Source organism: Juglans regia, chromosome 15 (assembly GCF_001411555.2).
Source record: "Juglans regia cultivar Chandler chromosome 15, Walnut 2.0, whole genome shotgun sequence".
NCBI lineage: Eukaryota > Viridiplantae > Streptophyta > Magnoliopsida > Fagales > Juglandaceae > Juglans > Juglans regia.
In genome coordinates, this window is record NC_049915.1 from 14,458,669 (window position 1) to 14,476,743 (window position 18,075).

Consider the following 18,075-nt stretch of genomic DNA (forward strand, 5'->3'; position numbering starts at 1 on the left):
AAGGGATTGCACAAAAGTAATCTCGCAAACTGATATGGCTTGATATAGTTTGTCATATTGTAAAGTTATTTTTTATTGTAAAACAAATCTAACAGATTAGATGAAGTCACGTCAGTTTGTAAGATTACTTTTGTGTAATCCTTTTGTGGATGTAGGACCTCTAGGCACTACTTTAGTGATCATTAACAATTTGGCTGTCATGTTAATCCACATCTATTTTTCTTTGTTGAAAAATATCATCAACAAAATGATTAAAGAATAAAGTTAATTAGAGAAAGATTGAGGTGAAAGTGAAACAAAAGAGATGCTTCAAAAATTAAATAAATACTAGAGCATTCATTACATTGCCCAGAATATTAGAATGACCAACAAGGTTGAATTATTAATTCCCCCAACACCCCCTTTTATCCCCCAACAAAAGGAGAAAAAGTCATACCTCAATTTAAAATACATATATATATAGAGAGAGACAGAGGGAGAGACAGAGAGAGAGATATAAATTTAATTTATTTAGGCAAACAAACGCTAAGGTAGGTAGTAAAAAAGATCAGCTTCATGCTGCAGTAATAGCCAATGATTCTGGTTTAGAACTTGGGACATTATTAATGATGGCATCTTTGGAGCTGGTGATTGGGTTTTCAACCACTTTTGGAGCCTCAACGTGATTAATCCTGGTGACAAAGTCATCAAAGCACTCTTCCATGGTTCGGAAAGGTGTATCAGGATAGAGAGAGCAGACTTCAACATCTGTATTCTTATCCAAGGAATAATTTACTTGGCAACCCTTTATGAAAATGTCATGTGTAAGGGCTGCAACAATGCTTTGTGGGATGATCATATCTGCAATCAAGCAAATATCAAGCAAAGAGAAAGATAATCATCATCAAGAATATGATTTTAGTGCATGTTGTTCCTCATGCCCAATCTTCTGTTTATGATCTCAATATACTTAATGTCTTATCTAACTTTGGTGGGCAGGAAATTAATATATTTTTATATAGTGGGTCAGGGGTTCGAACCTAGTTCTCCCATTTAGAGGCCAGGCCTTATGCCATCTGGTCCAAAGGACCTTAGCGGCAGGAAATTAATATGGCAATAAAGTTTGGACCATCCTCCTAACATGACATGAGCACTCATTTTCCTCAGTAAATTCTTCAACTAGAAACATAATTCAACCCTCTAGCTAGGACCATCCTCCTAACTAGATTTTAATGAAGAATTTATGAAAGATACTCTTCATCCCGAGCTTGTCATTTTCAGTCACGCACTCATTTTCCTCAGAAAATTCTTCAACTAGAAACATAATTCAACCCTCTAGCTAAGACCATCCTCCTAACTAAGATTTTAATGAAGAAGTTACGAAAGAAAAATGCTACTCTTCATCCCGAACTTGTCATTTTCAGTCATGCACTCATTTTCCTCCTTAGTAAATTCTTCAACTAGAAAAATAATTCAACCCTCTAGCTAGGACCATCCACCTAACTAAATTTTAATCAAGGATTATGAAAGAACAACACCAGTTGATGTTGCACAGTTTAAATTGCTTCTTGTATCAATGATCATTCAAACGACTGGTGTCACTATAACATACCGTTGGCAGCGGAAAGTAGGTCATCCTCGGAAACGATGACCTTAGGAAGTGTACGCATGATCTTCTTCTCCCACAAAGAGGCAAGCTCGTTTATGTTAAGCAAATTGCTTGAAGGCTGGAAATGAAGAGACTTGTTGATAGTTCGAACATCATCAATGGCTTTTATTGTGAATTTCCCAATGTCACTACCAGCAACAAAATAAGCTGTGGAATTCGAAGCAAACCAACTCCTTCATTACCATATAATTCTTAAATCTCAACCGTTAATTTTAAATTAAATGGCCAACAATTTATGACACCAACATTTATTATATTATATATACCTAACATCTATTAATATTTGATATTTATCAAAATTATTTAAAAATAATAAATGAGGTTATTTATTATATAAAAATTTATTCTCATCAATTATTATTCATCACTTCATACCCGACGCTCTACCAAGAAAAAATAAAAAATAAAAAATAAATTCCTCAAAGACAGATGAATGTGCCATCTACCTCTACCAAAAAAAAGGGAAAGAAAGCAAGAAGATTGCCTAAGAGCATTGGCATTGGATTAGCCAAATGCCTTTTCATTTTCAAATTTAGTAAATATCATCCATATTTGCTCTACATTAAATTAGCTAAATTGTTTTCATCCAAACTATAAGCTACAGTAAATCCATTCTTCTTTTCAAATATGAAAAGAACTATAGCAAGTCTAAAAATATTTTTTAAAATTATTATATTATAGATATGATATTTTTATTCATATGAGATTTTACTATCTATATATATATGAGATTATTATATTATAGATTGTTAGATTGTGAAAATAAAAATGAATATGATTTGTTGGAGGTTATTAAAGATTATAAAAATAAAATAAAAATTAATAAAAAAATATAAATAATAAAAAATAATAAAATTTTATTATTATAGAGAGTGTAATGACTAATCCAATGTAGATTTCAAGTTTTGAATGATTAGTTAAAAATAAAAAAATTACATATTAATCAAAATTTAAAGAATAAGATAGCCAATCCAATACTACTGCTCTAATATATTCTTTGGATTGTTGTGCTGTAAATTGACAAGAGCTGCTTCCATTTAGGTCAGATGGTAGGTAAGATAAGGTCAGAAAAATGGATCCATGGCCTACTTCCCACCTACTGATTTTAATTGTTTTTTAATGAAAAAGTGTCAGGTACAACATTATTATAGGGTCCTCTTCCCCCAAACACACGACACGACACGACAAAAAGAAGAGGGTGGCCTAATAATTAATTAGTCGTGGGGCTTTGAATGCTCACAACAAACATGCATTTATGATTGCTTTCCTTTTTCAGGTTTCATTTCTTCACATCAAATCTCTATCTCTATATATTATAATATATATATATCAACAATACTTTTTACAGTTTTGAGATGATCTTAATTATTTTTAGAGTAATATTAAAGAGAAATTATTATATCAGTATATATTTTATATTTATTATGTAATTATTTTTAAAACTCATTTAAGAAGATGTATAGTTTAAATAATACCATATCATATATATAAAATAGATGCTCAATAGTAATTTTTATCTATATTTATTCTTATTTTTATATATTTTTTTTAAATTTAAGAATTAGCTTGAATTTCAACTTTCCATTTTTGTAATCTGTTTTTTTTTTTTTTTTCTTTATGCACTTATCTATTTTAATTATTATTATTTTTTAGTTTTCCTTAAGGCAATATCTACAATCTCATTTTATTATATTTTCCTATATATTACAATTAAACACATAATCATTTTTTATAATATCCAATGTGATATTACAGCACACCACGTCTAAAATATCAGGCTAGTAACTAATTCAACCATCAAAGAGATGAACCTTATAGTTTTATTCCCATGCATGTGATCCCTATTTTTCTAAGAAAGCAAAACGATTCAAATTTAAATCTTTTAGTGTTATTATTCGAATTTTAAAGGATTTATATTTCCTAAAATTACTATATAAACACTAAATTGAAAGAAAATGTCACCCGCCATTATATTTATAGCCCGAACAAGTTTTTTTATTTTTTCATTTTTAGCGTTTAATAAATATTGTAGGACACGCTCTATATTGTATATCAGTATATGTTTGGATAATGAAAATATTTCATCTCATTTTATCGTTATAATTTTTTTAAATTTTTACATAAAATATAATAAATAATTTAAATTTTTTAAATTTTAAAATAATAATAATAATATTAAAAAATAAAATTATAATAATTTTTTATTTAATATTTAATTTTCATATGAAATTATTTCATTTTACCATCCAAACAGAAGGTAAGATAATGAGAAGTCGAACGTATTAACATAAGTTTTGTTACATAGAAATTGGTATATATGTTAGATTCATTATAATTTAAAAAATATATATATTGATATTTTTTAACATAATTGACATGAAATTCCACGTAAGCAGTGTGCTGGACATGTTAAAGATAAGAAGAAATCTATTTATTATCTTAATTTTTATCATCCTCTCATCATTTTATGATATGATATTAAATAATAAATTTATAAATAAAATATAATAAATAAGTTCTATTAATTTAATGACATATCATAAGATGATGAAAAAATAATAGAAATTGAATAACATTACTGTAAAGATAAAGAACGTTAATCAAATGTACCTTTGACAGAACCATCACCGTAAATGTGGAAAAGATCCAATGGTGGGAGAACGTCGGCGGGGTGAGTATTGTCGTGGTAGGGCCACGCGGCAATGGAGTTACAGCAGATGTAGGTGTAAGGAATCCCAGCAGCCTCTGTCCACCTTCTCACTTCTCTCTTTTCCTTGTACATCGTCAGCCCTGGTTCCACCGGGTCCGCTCTGTCTATGTCGTGACCAAACTCGGAAGGTAAGAACCTCTGCAACAATAATGCAAAAATAAAACCAACAAACAACACATCTTATAAACTTTTTATAATTGTTTCTTGGATAAAAAATAAAAAATAAAAAATAAAAAATAAAAAACAAACTTTTTAAGGAACAAAGTATATTCTATTAGATTTTATCTATTTTTATTAAGGTTCATGCTACAGTACTCGTTGGGAGCCCTCGCTGGAGGTGTAATATTATTTTATATGTGTTTTGTTTAAGTTATTTTTTATATAAATCTTTTAATATTTTAAAGTATTTTAAAAAATTAAAATAAATTTAAAATATCATTAAAAAAATATTTTCTTAATCCAAAAGTAAAAAGAACAAATATTAAAAAATAATTTCTTAATCAAGAAGAAAAATAAAAAATTATTAAATATTTTTAAAAAATAAAATAAATTTAAAATATCATTAAAAAATACTTCCTTAATCAGAAAGTAAAAAAAAAATTATTAGAAATATTTTTTTAATCAGAAAATAAAAAAAAATAATCATTAAAAAATATTTTATTAATTACAAAATAGAATAAAAATTATTTTTTATTCTATTTTGTGATTAAAAAAATATTTTTTAATAATGTTATAATTTTTATTTTATTTTTTAAAAATATTAAAAATATCTATATAAAAAAAAATTAAAATAAATATATCTAAAAAAATACTAAAGCCCAGCGGAGCCCCGCGGGACATCTAACATTATCCTTTTATTAAAGTGCAGTTCGGCCCCAATTGTGTGGTGGGTAGCAGTCAATAAATCAAGGAAAAGTTAACTTTTGTCTTTGACTGTTTATGTATTTAAATTTCTTTTTACTTAAATAAGTAATTTTTAATATATTAATATACTTTTATTTTTATTTTTTTAAATATTTAAAAGTATAAAAATATAAAATTAGAACTACTAGACACGCCAGCGGTCAAAGCATCTATGACGCACCACTAGATGAATGCAGTCACGACGAAAGCACTTTAGAGTATAGAGCGCGGCTGTCCCGTGAACCGGCCCCAGCCTTTGTCAGGTTCTTTTTTACTTCTCTCTGCCTATCTAACTAGCTAGTTATGTGCATGCATGCATGAAAATGTAATATATATTTAAATAAAAAATAATACTTATAATCGTGTATAAATATTGTATAATTATTTTTTAAAAATAAAATAAATATAAAATTTATATAAAAAAAAATTAATTTTTTATGAATTAATATTACTCTTTTTAAAATAATTATATGATATTTATATATTTCACGACTGTATATAATATTATTCTATTTAAATTACCTTGACAGTTCCTGCAGCTTTAATGGCATCAACTAGAACGAGCTGGTCTAAGATGCGATCACCACCAACGGCTGATATCACCACTTCAATCTTGTGCTCTCTCAGGATCTTCTCCATCAACTCCCTATTCTCTATTGATCCCTAATACATTATATCAAAGTCAAGAAGTCATAAAAGAAAAGTCATCATGCACATAGGACATCATGTGTATCACATACATACATAAATATCTCTATCAAATTTTTTATTTTGGTTCTATGGTACGTAGAAAGTCAAAATGCATACGTACGAAAAATAAATTTTTTAATAATAGTCTGCATTTATTTTTTTCAAATAAATTACCCGTCTCACACATTTAGCACTATTCTTTTGGATGAGTCGTTTTATCCACGAACCAAATCTACTGCTAGCTGGTGCTGCCGTGAAAACTTGTTACATGATCAGCGAAAAAGAAGGGATTCGTTTTTATGAATATAACAGGTTTAATTCACATGAGGAAGTGTTGTGTTAATATTTGTAGAGAGCATATATATAGCTCATAATTAAGAGGGACAAGATTCATGTGCATGCTCACATGGATGATAATGGCTCCTTTGTCTTGGAGGGATTTGAGTGTGGCGGCCCTGGAAGGGGATGTCGGTCCTGACTGGACAAGAAGGTAAGTGGGGCGGCCAGAGCCGAGGCTAGCTTCTGCAACAAACCGGCCAATGAAACCCATGGAGCCGATGATCATGGTATGGCCAGCAGCAGCCGCGGAAACAACAATAGGAGCTGAAGCAGAAGAAGAAGTACTGTTTGACCCACACATGTTTTTGTGACACTTTTAAACTCCCACCCCTCCAACCTTTATTCCTCTCACGAATCCAAATGGCTTTTAAGAGATAAAACACAAACACACGCAAACAAGCAAGCAACACTGCGCAGAAAAGAGAGAATAAATAAATTTAAAATAAAATAAAAAATAAAACAGCAGAAGACAGACGACACCAACAACAAATCTGCAGCGAAAAAAAAATGGGTGGGAGGAATTAGAGGCGACTTAAGCTATATAGCTAAGTTGGCAAAGATTACCAATTAGGTTTATATAAAAAGTTTCGGGGGATGGAGTTGGGAGGAGCACTGAAATGGTTGCCTGTTTGGTATATCCGCCAAGCTGCGCGCGCCCGTGCAAGCTTGGGGTTTGGTGGAACCATGGGTTCTGGTCGCCTCATGAGGCTTGCTGCGTCAATGTGTTATTTTTCCCACTAAAGTTGGAAAGTTGGGTGGGGAGTGGGGACCGTTGCGGGGTGTGAAAGATCAAGTCTTCGTCTACCAATCTCATGTACAGTAGGCCGAAGTTGTTTTGGGCATCTCTGATCTGGGCCAGCACGCTGATGAATGATTATCAAGTGGATTATTTGTATATATTGTATTATCATGGCATGTACTGGTTATTTGGATCCAGACCATTTATTGCATTTTCGAAATGTCATCGATTTATTTTTGTAGAATCTATTTATTGTGACTCATGTAGCACTTTTCTTTCAAAAATGGTGGGTGGGTCATATATATACTTTAGGAAACTGCTACACCTTCCGAAATCTTTTACCGAAAGGTAAATGTTTTATTTTTTTTCAATCATTTTTTTAAATATTTTAAATATTTTTAAAAAATATAAAAAAATAAAAATTCATTTAAAAACAATTTTTTAATTATTAAGTAAAAAAATAAAAAAATAAAATAAAATACATTTCGGTATAAAATTTCGGTAACAATTTTATGTGGAAATAATATTTTCCTATACTTTATTCGACGTTCCAGACTTATATTTAACATTTTCAAAACTGCCATATATATATATATATATATATATATATATATATATATGTATATATGCATGTATATATGTTAACTTGTCAAATAATTGAGATATCTTGCCATATATTTTAAGGTAATAGAAAAATCTGGTTGTAAGCGGATTTGCGTACTAATACACGCACCAATGCTAAGATAGAAAATGTAGATTTAATGAAATTGTGTGGATTTGAAATTGAACATTTGACAAAATAGTCTATGTTAACATTGGTATATAGATTGGTCTGTAAATCCACTTGTACGTAGAAGAGTTCTTATGTAATTTTATTGGTCAACTCCTTAAATGAAAAAACACTTAAAATTGATACATTAGTTTGTGTGAAAGGAATTAAATTACAAAATTGATAAACAACATTCCATGCATGTACAATGAAGCAAAATTATTTAAAGATGAATAAATCTATTTGCAAGCCTCTAATTTATTGACATACCAAAGACTACAATATTTCAGATATGAAAATCAATCACATTTTAGTTTATCTAAAAAATATTGATAATTTGAATTTTTTTTTATGAAATTACTAATAATGGGTCTTACAATAAGTGGTGTGTTACATACGAGACTTGTAAATAACGTCTCTTTAAAGAGACTAGCCATGGAGGCAACTAAGGCCCTGTTGTAAGTTGTAAGGGAATCGGACAAGAGCGTTCCCTAGAACCTAATAAATATGAATCACAAATGATTGAGATTCTTAATTCACATAAATACTGATTCTTTGAACTTACTAAACATTTTTTTCCCCGTATAGACTATATCTATCCGAGTTATATATCCTATTTCCGTGTTGGTGTGTATAGCACACCATCATTTACATCGTTTAAATAATAAAATTTAGGCTTCGTTTGGTTCCTTAACTTCTCTCAACTCATCTCAACTCATCATTACAACTTTTTCAAATTCCAACACAAAATATAATAAACAATTCAATTTTTTCAAATTCTAAAATAATAATAATATTAAAAAATAATATTCTAACAATATTTTATCATCTCAACTCAACTCAACTCAACTCACTTCAACATCCAAACACAACCTTAATTTGTAAGATTTAAATTTTAATATTTATATTTCAAATGAAATTATAGCATCATGTAATTAGTACTTTATAATTACTAATTGTGTTAGTTCTACATACCGGATTGAAAATATAATTTCTTTTAAATGAAAAATATTAACATAATCATCTAAAATATTAAAAATATAAAAATTCTATGTGATAATAATATATCCTAAAATTCTAAGATATCTTGCTATCTTAGAACATCGTAATCCGGGCCTATCAAATTAAAGCGTGCATATATATCTGCGCCTTGCGCCTATACTTAAAAGTGGCTATGCATGTACTGTTTATTACTGTTGATGTCACTGTTCATCAACAGTAATAAACAGTGTAGATTTTTTTTTTTTTTTTTTTTTGCAATTGTTTATATTACCTTCATTACCGTTCATCAACAATAATGAACAGTATAAAATTTTTTTTCTTTTCGCATGTTTTTTTCTGCAAGTGTTTATATTATCTTTTTCTCTTTAAATAGACTTTTTTTTGTATTCATCTAAAGAGTAAAATAAATTATTACTTCTATCAAATGCTTGCTTTATAGTCGGATTGTTATGTAATTGTTATTTAAAATTCTTGAATTTTTAGTGATTATATTAGAATTTGTAAAAGCAAGTATATATAATTGAATTGATTGGATCAAATTTGTGTGATAAGTATTTTTTAGATTTTTATTTAAGTTATTTAGACTTTTATAGAGTAATACTAAAAATGATATATCATTTTTAATCTTCAGATTTAATCTAACGGTAGAAGTTTAAATATTGATTTAAACTAATATAAAATAGATAATTAAAATATAAATATTCTATCATACACTTAAAATTAACTTCAATTTATATATATATATATATATATTTGTCGATATCTTAAAAGAGGCTATCCTATTACTGTTAATCAACAGTAATGAATAGTAAATAAGCTGTGTGGTTTTTTTTTTCGCATATTCATATACTGTTCATTACTGTTATGAACAGTAAAGAGGTTTTTTTTTTTTTTTTTCATGTTTGTTTTGTTTTTTTGTTTCTTTTTAGGTTCGTCTGTGTGAATGTCAATGTGCGACGTAATACCACAATTGTGCGTGGGGAATGAAAGAGAGAGAGAAATGAAAGGTGGGGAAAAATATTGGTTTATAGGTTTTAAATTACAACTCTTCATCTTTAATTTTCAGATTTAATCTAACGATAGAAATTTAAATATTGATTTAAACTAACATAAAATAGATAATTAAAATACTAATTTTTTATCATTAAATAAATAATAAAAATTTACTGTACATTTTTAAGAAAAAAATTATCTAATTAATTTAAATTTTTAATATAATTTAAATTTCATAATAAATGATGAACATAAATAAATAATAATTTTATTTTTATACATTAGAATATTTTAATATTCAAAGTTATATTTTATTTTTTTCTTTAATTTGATAGATGTGGCAAACGTGCTTTGCACGTTTATCACCACTAGTATATATATATATGTAGTTCAAAAAAACACACTCAAAATTTCTGAATTTGCTCTATATATCTTTCTCTCATCAAAATTATTGAGTTTGTATTTATCTATCTCTACTGATCAGTCACCATCAAAGTCAAACTTCGTTTTTCGATCACACGTCATGATATAAATTATGCAATAATTGATCGTATGGCCATCGTAATGAGTGCGTACTGTACTGGCGGCTCATGAGAGGATCATGTATCATGATTCATGTATGTGGGGACTTAAATTGGGCAATTCCGAATTCTCATGCATACAACACAAAATCCGTAGTACGTTAATGTGGGCGCATGACACGCGATTTACTAGTACTGATCAATCCACGTCCCATATATATCTCGATGTGTATCTTTGGATTTTGTCTTTTTTACAAGGAAAATTGTCACCATTCTAATTCTATAACAAATAATGACTTTTGGGACACAAATTTTTTCCGCCAATACTATTTGGTAATAAATAATTTTGTTTTGTTATCAAATTCACGTCGTTAAAAAATTTTCACTACAAATAATTATATTAGATTATTTTATTTGTTACGAATTACAATTTTTACAAAATTAAACTCATCAGAAAAAATTTGCAGACAATATTTTTTTACGATAACAAATGCATTCATTAGTGGCAGAATTGGTTGGTGACAAATTCATAACCTTTTAAGTTTCTATTGTGAGTAATCCATAACCTTTTAAGTTTCTTCATTATGTATATTTTAAGGTGTACAGAAAACCAAAGTTGGATTTTAAGTTTTAAACTATCCCAGCAAGTTAAGAACTCAGTTTCTCTATATATAATAGTCTCTATAACAGATTCCTTTCTCCCAAATATCTCTTGCCATAACTATATAATTGAACTCTGTAAAGGTGACATGCATATAGGTTACAAAGATTAATTTTTTATGGATAATACTATAGGGTGCAAAGTCACTGATTATTTTGTTTATTGAACAATCAGTAACTTTAGTATCATTGATTGTGTTTCTTCATTGTTTTGTTTTGTTTCTTCATTGTGAGTTTGGGACACTGTTTTACTAGTATTTTTATTTTATTTCATAAAAGACTATTTTCAACAATTATAAATTGTCAAAAATAGTTTTTTGGTCGCAAATGTGTATTTCCCACATTTTTCACCACGGCAGATAAGTATTTCCGACCCCAATTAACCATGGTTGGCATACTTTTTGCCATGAAAGTTTGCACTTTTTGCGAGAAAAAAAATCGTCGAAAATAAGAGTATTTCTAATACTTATTTCACTCATACCTTTAAGTACTATAAATTACCGCGTATTTCTGAGAAGTTAGACTTGAAATGATAGGAAAAAGTTATTTTGGACAAAAATATGGATTAATTGCGACAAAATCACTCGTAAGAAAAATGCTAATTTGTTGTAGTGTTATAAGGGGTGTAAATCGGTCGGTCTGATCAGGTCTAGGGGTGGTCCATCATTTTTCCTGGACCAGACCGGCCCGAACGTCCATAGGGACCGGACCGGTCAGTCCGGTCCAATATTTTTTTATTTTTTTCTTCTTTTTTATTTTTTCAAATAAATTAATAAAAAAAATATTTAAATTATTAAATTAAAATTAAGTAAATTATTAATATAGATTAGTTAATTACATTAATATTAATTTGTAATTACAGTTTACATATTTAAAATTTTATATTGTAAATAGTGATAGGTTAAATGAAAATTACATAATTAATTATACAATTATTATATAAATAATATATATAAAATATATTTTTTTATTTTACTATTCGGTCGGTCCGGTCAAGGGTGGAAAAACCCCACCCCGAGATCGGACCGAAAACTTTCAGTATTCTCTTTCATGGACCGAGACCAACCGGTCTTAGTCTCGAACTAGTCGATCCGATCGGTTTCTCCAGTTCGAACCGACCAACTTTCAGCCCTAATAATTCTATCATCAGATAAACTTACATCCATGACCGGATACATTATGAGATATTCTCATATCAAACATGACATCATAAATCAAAATAATACATTTAGAACTCCACCAGTACTACACTATTTCCTTTTGTGATTGATCTAGTCTTCGATATTACTGATACTCTCTATAGACAAGCGTCCAAGAGACAACACTCTCTGCTTAAACAGAGACTCAACCCCACCTTTCATAGAAAGAGATGACTAAACCTATACAGACAAGCATCCAAGAGACGAACTCTTTTTTATTTTAATTAACAATAAGGAAACCAAAAATGAAAGTAATAAGATAGATGTGAAAAAGAACGAATTACAGTTTGGACCAACTCATATAGATTTCAAAATCTGTGATGACCCTTGAAGGCAACACACTTGTCTCTTTTCAGCCACAAAAGTCAAATTTGAAAGGTCTAGTGTTGGTGAATCCGGTGATCTAGTGCATGTGTAAAAAAGACTTGCTAGAATGGGTGGTGCGTAAGGACCACGCGCAGATGTGGGCGAAGCGTGAGAACCACGCACGGTATTTTTGCAATACCACCACTTTCCTCCGAACAATTTTCGACTTGTGAATCTTCTTGTCCCGCATGTATCTCTCAGATTGCCGGAAAGCTATAAATCTGTCTTTTTCGACTTTGAAGAAAGTAAAATAAAACTAAGTAAAAGAAATCTGATAGACAAGATTGATGAATTGAGGAATGAGGGAAGAAGAGAGAGGAGAAGGAGGATAGATTAAATCATATAGATTTAATTTATGATGTTTCTTCTAATTATAATTAGATTAGATTTCAACATTAACTCCAGTGAGATCCATTTTGCACTTCGGGTAATGATGTAGTTAATGAGGTTCTAACCGAGGCACATCTATTATTGGTTGAAAACTAACTAACTAACTATATTATATATAAATATATATATATATATATATATATATAAATTTCCAACCCTCTTTCTGCTTTTTGCTATAATTAATATATATATATATATAAAATATTTCTCATTCTGGGTTTTTTGCTATATAACATAGTATATATATAACACAGATATGAAAGAATCATAAACATAAATTATAATTATCACAAATTAAAGATAATGATTTTTCTTTTTTTAATAAAAATATATTCAATATATATATTTGTTAATTTAGCCAACTCTTCATTTTGAAATCCTCCCTCCAATCCCTCCTTAATTTCCATTTTTTCTCTTCTACTCTCTCTTCTCCTCCAAAATTTTCTCATTTTTTCTTACTCTTTTGAAAATAGTGTTATGGTTCATTTCCCGTCGCCACTGTTAAACTCAAGCGGAAATTGTGAAAACCCCTTCCTTTTCTACTACACCAAAGTCGTTTTTGGCTTGTTTGTATAGTTTGTAGAATATCGACGTCTCACGTAGGGCTTTGCTCAAAGCCACGACTCAAATTGATTTGCAAACTAGACTGTTGTGTCTCTCTGCTTATCCCTTTGCTGACAATCTTGGGTATCGTGTAAGATCCATACACAACTGAAGCATAATCTAGGTAATTTTTCATATTTCAGCGAAACCCATACTCTAGTGTCATTTACATTGATTGTTCGACCTCTAGCAATTGGCTTTGTTAAATCAATCTCTATTTTAACGAGGAGAAAATTCTCTCACCCCACTTCACCATCTTCCATATGCACCTCTACTACTTCACCGATTGTATGTCTCATCTGCTCCCCACCATCTTGGTACATGCATACTAGAGGCAAATTATGGAATTGTACCCACAATGAATCGTGGCCAAATCTCATCTTTCTTGCATGTGTAAACCTATCGAACGGTTTAATGATAGATAAGCTATTATCAAATAGTCATGACTTGCCTTCCTCTACTCTGTGTTTATCCACATGTTGCAAAGGTAATAATAAACACATTTGGCCTGACCTCCTGAAAAGTAGCCGGTATGCTCAACCTCCACAATTTTGCCATTGTGGATGATATGATCTATTTGCCAATTGAGAGTTCTACGCACACCTTACCAACCAAGCATCTTTCTCCTTTCTTCTACACATCGTCCATTATCCCTCCATCTAACTCTATCGTTAAGTTCTCTTCTTCTATTAACCTCAATTGACCCTATAGTTCTTCTATACCATCCATGTTGTGCTCTTGTTACCTTCGCCTAAGCAGTGACATGAAACCCTCTTACTCTGATTGGAGACCCTAAAGAGACACACACACATCTCCTTTATTCTCTTCGGAGAGAAAACATAGAAGAGACTCTTATAGACATTTTTAAATTGTTGAAGAGACCAAGAAAATGTCTTAGTATTACTTAAAAGAGCAAGGGAAATTGGAGAGATCTGATACTATGTTTGCAAAAGTATTGGAGGACATACAATAATATATATCCTTTTTTGAAAAACAAAATAAATTCAAAGGTTGAAGAATATATTCTATTATTTTTTTGAAAAGTACAAGGAAAGGTGATTTGAAAAGTACAAAAGATCAAGTAAATATGTGTATGTATCTCTTTATTAATATTTTGTATATTTTATTTATTATTTATTTATCTAAATACCATTTCAACACTCAACTTAACATTGTGAACCATTCAACCGTATTATTGGACTCTCCCCATGTAAGAAAAGTGCATCAACAAATATCTTTTTTAAAAAATAAAAAAGTAAAAAATATATCCAATTATTTTTGGGTCTTGCTACAGGTATCGATAAATGGTACCGATAGCTGGACCGATAAGGGTAAAATATTTTTTTTACATATTTTTTAAAATATTTTTAAACATGTTTGTTTTTTTTTAAATATCAATTCATTAATAAACACTTTCTTAATCATTCCGTCTTCTTTTTCTTAAAATAAAAATACAAGTACTGGTCAATTTGGGGTCCAATTCATCGGTCCCCTCGCATTTTCTATTATTTTTTTAAAATTACAAGGAAAATGGGATTTAACAAAAAGGAAAATACTAATTGAACCTATACAAGTGACCATAAAAGTGATTAATTGACTTTTTTATTTTATTTTATTTATTTTTTTAATTAATAGTTAAGAAAGTGAATATTAATGAATAAATATATTTTTTTTCTATTTTTTAAAAATATTTAAAGATATAAAAAAATTATTAAAAAAATAAGAAAAAAATAAAGTACATTTTCTTGATTTTATTCTTCAATTGAATTATTGGTTCTAGTAGCACTTTACAAAAATGGTGGGAGTGAGATAGATCTGAAATGAGCCTTGTAGGTTAAATTAATTTGGCGCACCAAATTACGTACCAATACTTACATTATTTTTTTTATTAAAAAAAATAAAATTTTCTATCTTATAAAAATTATTTTTATTTTTAATTTATATTATTTTATTAAGAGAACTGTTATGACTATCGAAAAAGTAATTTGAAAATGTGTCTCGAATGTGTATTTTATTTTTTATTATATATTTTTTTAATCATCATAAATATTTTTTATAAAAAAATATTTCTTTAATTATTAAAAAAAAAATTCAAGACACATCTTCAAAACCTAAATTGGGGACCAAAACATTTCTCTTTCATTGCTCAGCGTTCAAAATTGTCTGGAAAAGACTTTTCCATGTAAAATTATGGCTGCAAAAGTACGTGAGGGAGGTGGGCTTGTCTTTATCGATTATTTAATTTTCCTCGGAGAAAGGGAATCATCATCAGAATATGCGTTACTGTTGTCTCTCTGTTGTCGTTGCTGTAATTTTTAAGAATAATGCTACTCTCATTCCTTTTGGTCTGCTCTCGGTCCCGTTATATTTTTTTTATTTTTTTAATATATTTTATTTTTATTTAATGATTAAGTAAGTATTTTTTAATAATATTATAATTTTTTTATTTTTTTAAAAAATATTTTATAGTGTTAAAAAAATACATGTATAAAAAAATAAAATAAAAAACACTATATTTTATACTGAGCGGGACTGAGAGCGGGAGAGGGAGCGGGAGCTGTAGCACGGTTCAATTTTTAAAGCAGTAATAAATCCATAGAAGGAGTCAACATTATTTCTGTTCATGTCGTTTATCGGAAGGAAACCTGCAAAATCTATTTTTGTAATATATTATTATTATAAATAATATTAAAGAGAAGTCATTATAACAATATACATTTTGTATTCATTACATAATTATATCTAATTGATTATTTTTAACACTCACTTAAAGAAATATATAATTTATATAATACTATATCATATATATAAAATAGATACTCTAAATATTGACTTCTATTTATATTTATTCTATTATTATTATTACTGACTGCATGTGGTTGATTGAAAATTTCGAAGCAGTCTGTGCGATGCCACGTCTGTGGTTTTGGACTCATTTTTTTATTATTTTTTTTAAAAATAATATTTATAATTATAAATATATAAATATTGTATAATTATTTTTAAAAAAAATAAATATAAAATTTATATAAAAAGAAATTAATTTTATAATAATATATTTCACTTTTTTTAAAAATAACTATTTGATATTTACGCATTATACAATTACACCTAAGATTAATCTTTTTTAAAATTAGGATTTTATATATCGTTGACAGTAAGGTAAACCAATCAGCAATTGGATCACAAGACACTGACATATATCAACTTTAATATAGAAAGTATTTCTTTTGTATTTGAGTTTGTGAAAGATGGTATGCAAGTTTGAAACGTTGTTTGAATAAGATTTTTGTTATGAATTGTTGTTTAAATTTTTTGTTAATTTTTTATTTAAATGATATTGGATTGAAGATGAAAAATTTTTGAAAAGAAAAATGGAAAATTCATTTTAATTAGTGATTGTTAATATAGTTTTTTCGTCTGCCAAGGTCTTCTCCCTCTTAAGTTAGAGTACTAGTATTGAGTTCATCAAATTTATCTTTAAATTTTGATGAAAAGTACATATTTTTCATATATTTAAAACCTCCTTATCCATAACTCCATATTGAATTAGCCATTGGATTCATCAAAATAATAATATAATATTATTTAAAAAATAATATTATTTTTTATTTTTTCTTTCATATTTTATAATTACACTAATCATATGTTAATTAATAATTTAATTTAATACCTAATTTATTATTTTTCAATTAATTTTTTTCCTCAACCTAATTATCCAACAAACACATTTTGACAACAATTCTTCTACCCAACAATCATATATAGAATTTATGAAACTAACAAACACATGTACAATTATTTCATCCAACAAACATATTCATGCTTTAAACAAATATATAGTATGCCAACAAAACTCTACCTATCAACAAAATGCAAATTCAAATTCATGCTTTAAACAAATATATAAAAGACTGCACTTTCTCTAATGCATGCGGTTATCCAACATCATGAAGAGAGAATGACACCATGTAGTCATACAGGCTGCCCAGATCATGAAGAGAGAATGACTTTAATGCTTGAATTAATACATCAAATACACAACTCAACAAAATCAAGTCACAATTCTACAAAAACATCAAGCAAAATTCAGATTACAAGTGGTTGTCTTGATCACAGTTCCCCTCAATAAATCAGCTCACAATTCCACAAAAACAACAACTAAAATTTAGATTACAAGTGAGGGGTCCAGATCATAGTTCCCCTCAACAAAATCAACTCACAATTCCACAAAAACATCAACTAAAATTCAGATTTCAAGTGGCTATCTAGATTACAATTCCCCTCAACAAGGCAGCATAATAGATACAAGAAGGCGTCCTGCTCAGATGGAGTGTCCATCATTTAAGAATCAAACAATAGATACAAGGCAGCACAATAAGTACAAGAAAATAGACACAAGGCAGTACAATAAAATAGATACCAGGCAACACAAAAAAAATAGATACAAGGCAGCACATTTTAAAAGAAATATCAAACCATGCTGCATGTTGGTTTCCCAAAGTTCATTTTGATTAAACTATTAAGTGCTAATAGTTACATG

At 28.7% G+C, this 18,075-nt stretch overlaps 1 protein-coding gene and 1 pseudogene across 1 annotated transcript; one reads left to right on the forward strand and one right to left on the reverse strand.

The window, feature by feature from the left end:
- Nucleotides 1-285: 285 nt before the first annotated feature.
- Nucleotides 286-6,846, reverse strand: LOC108994581 (leucoanthocyanidin reductase-like). Its single transcript, XM_018969839.2, has 5 exons — nt 6,358-6,846; nt 5,784-5,924; nt 4,259-4,496; nt 1,592-1,795; nt 286-840 (listed from the first exon to the last, which is right to left on the reverse strand). Exons 1-5 carry the CDS (start codon nt 6,589-6,591, stop codon nt 554-556), a joined length of 1,104 nt encoding a protein of 367 aa, XP_018825384.2. The 5' UTR covers nt 6,592-6,846; the 3' UTR covers nt 286-553.
- Nucleotides 6,847-12,951: 6,105 nt separating this feature from the next.
- On the forward strand, nt 12,952-13,071 carry LOC118344776 (annotated as a pseudogene).
- The last annotated feature ends 5,004 nt before the right edge of the window (nt 13,072-18,075 follow it).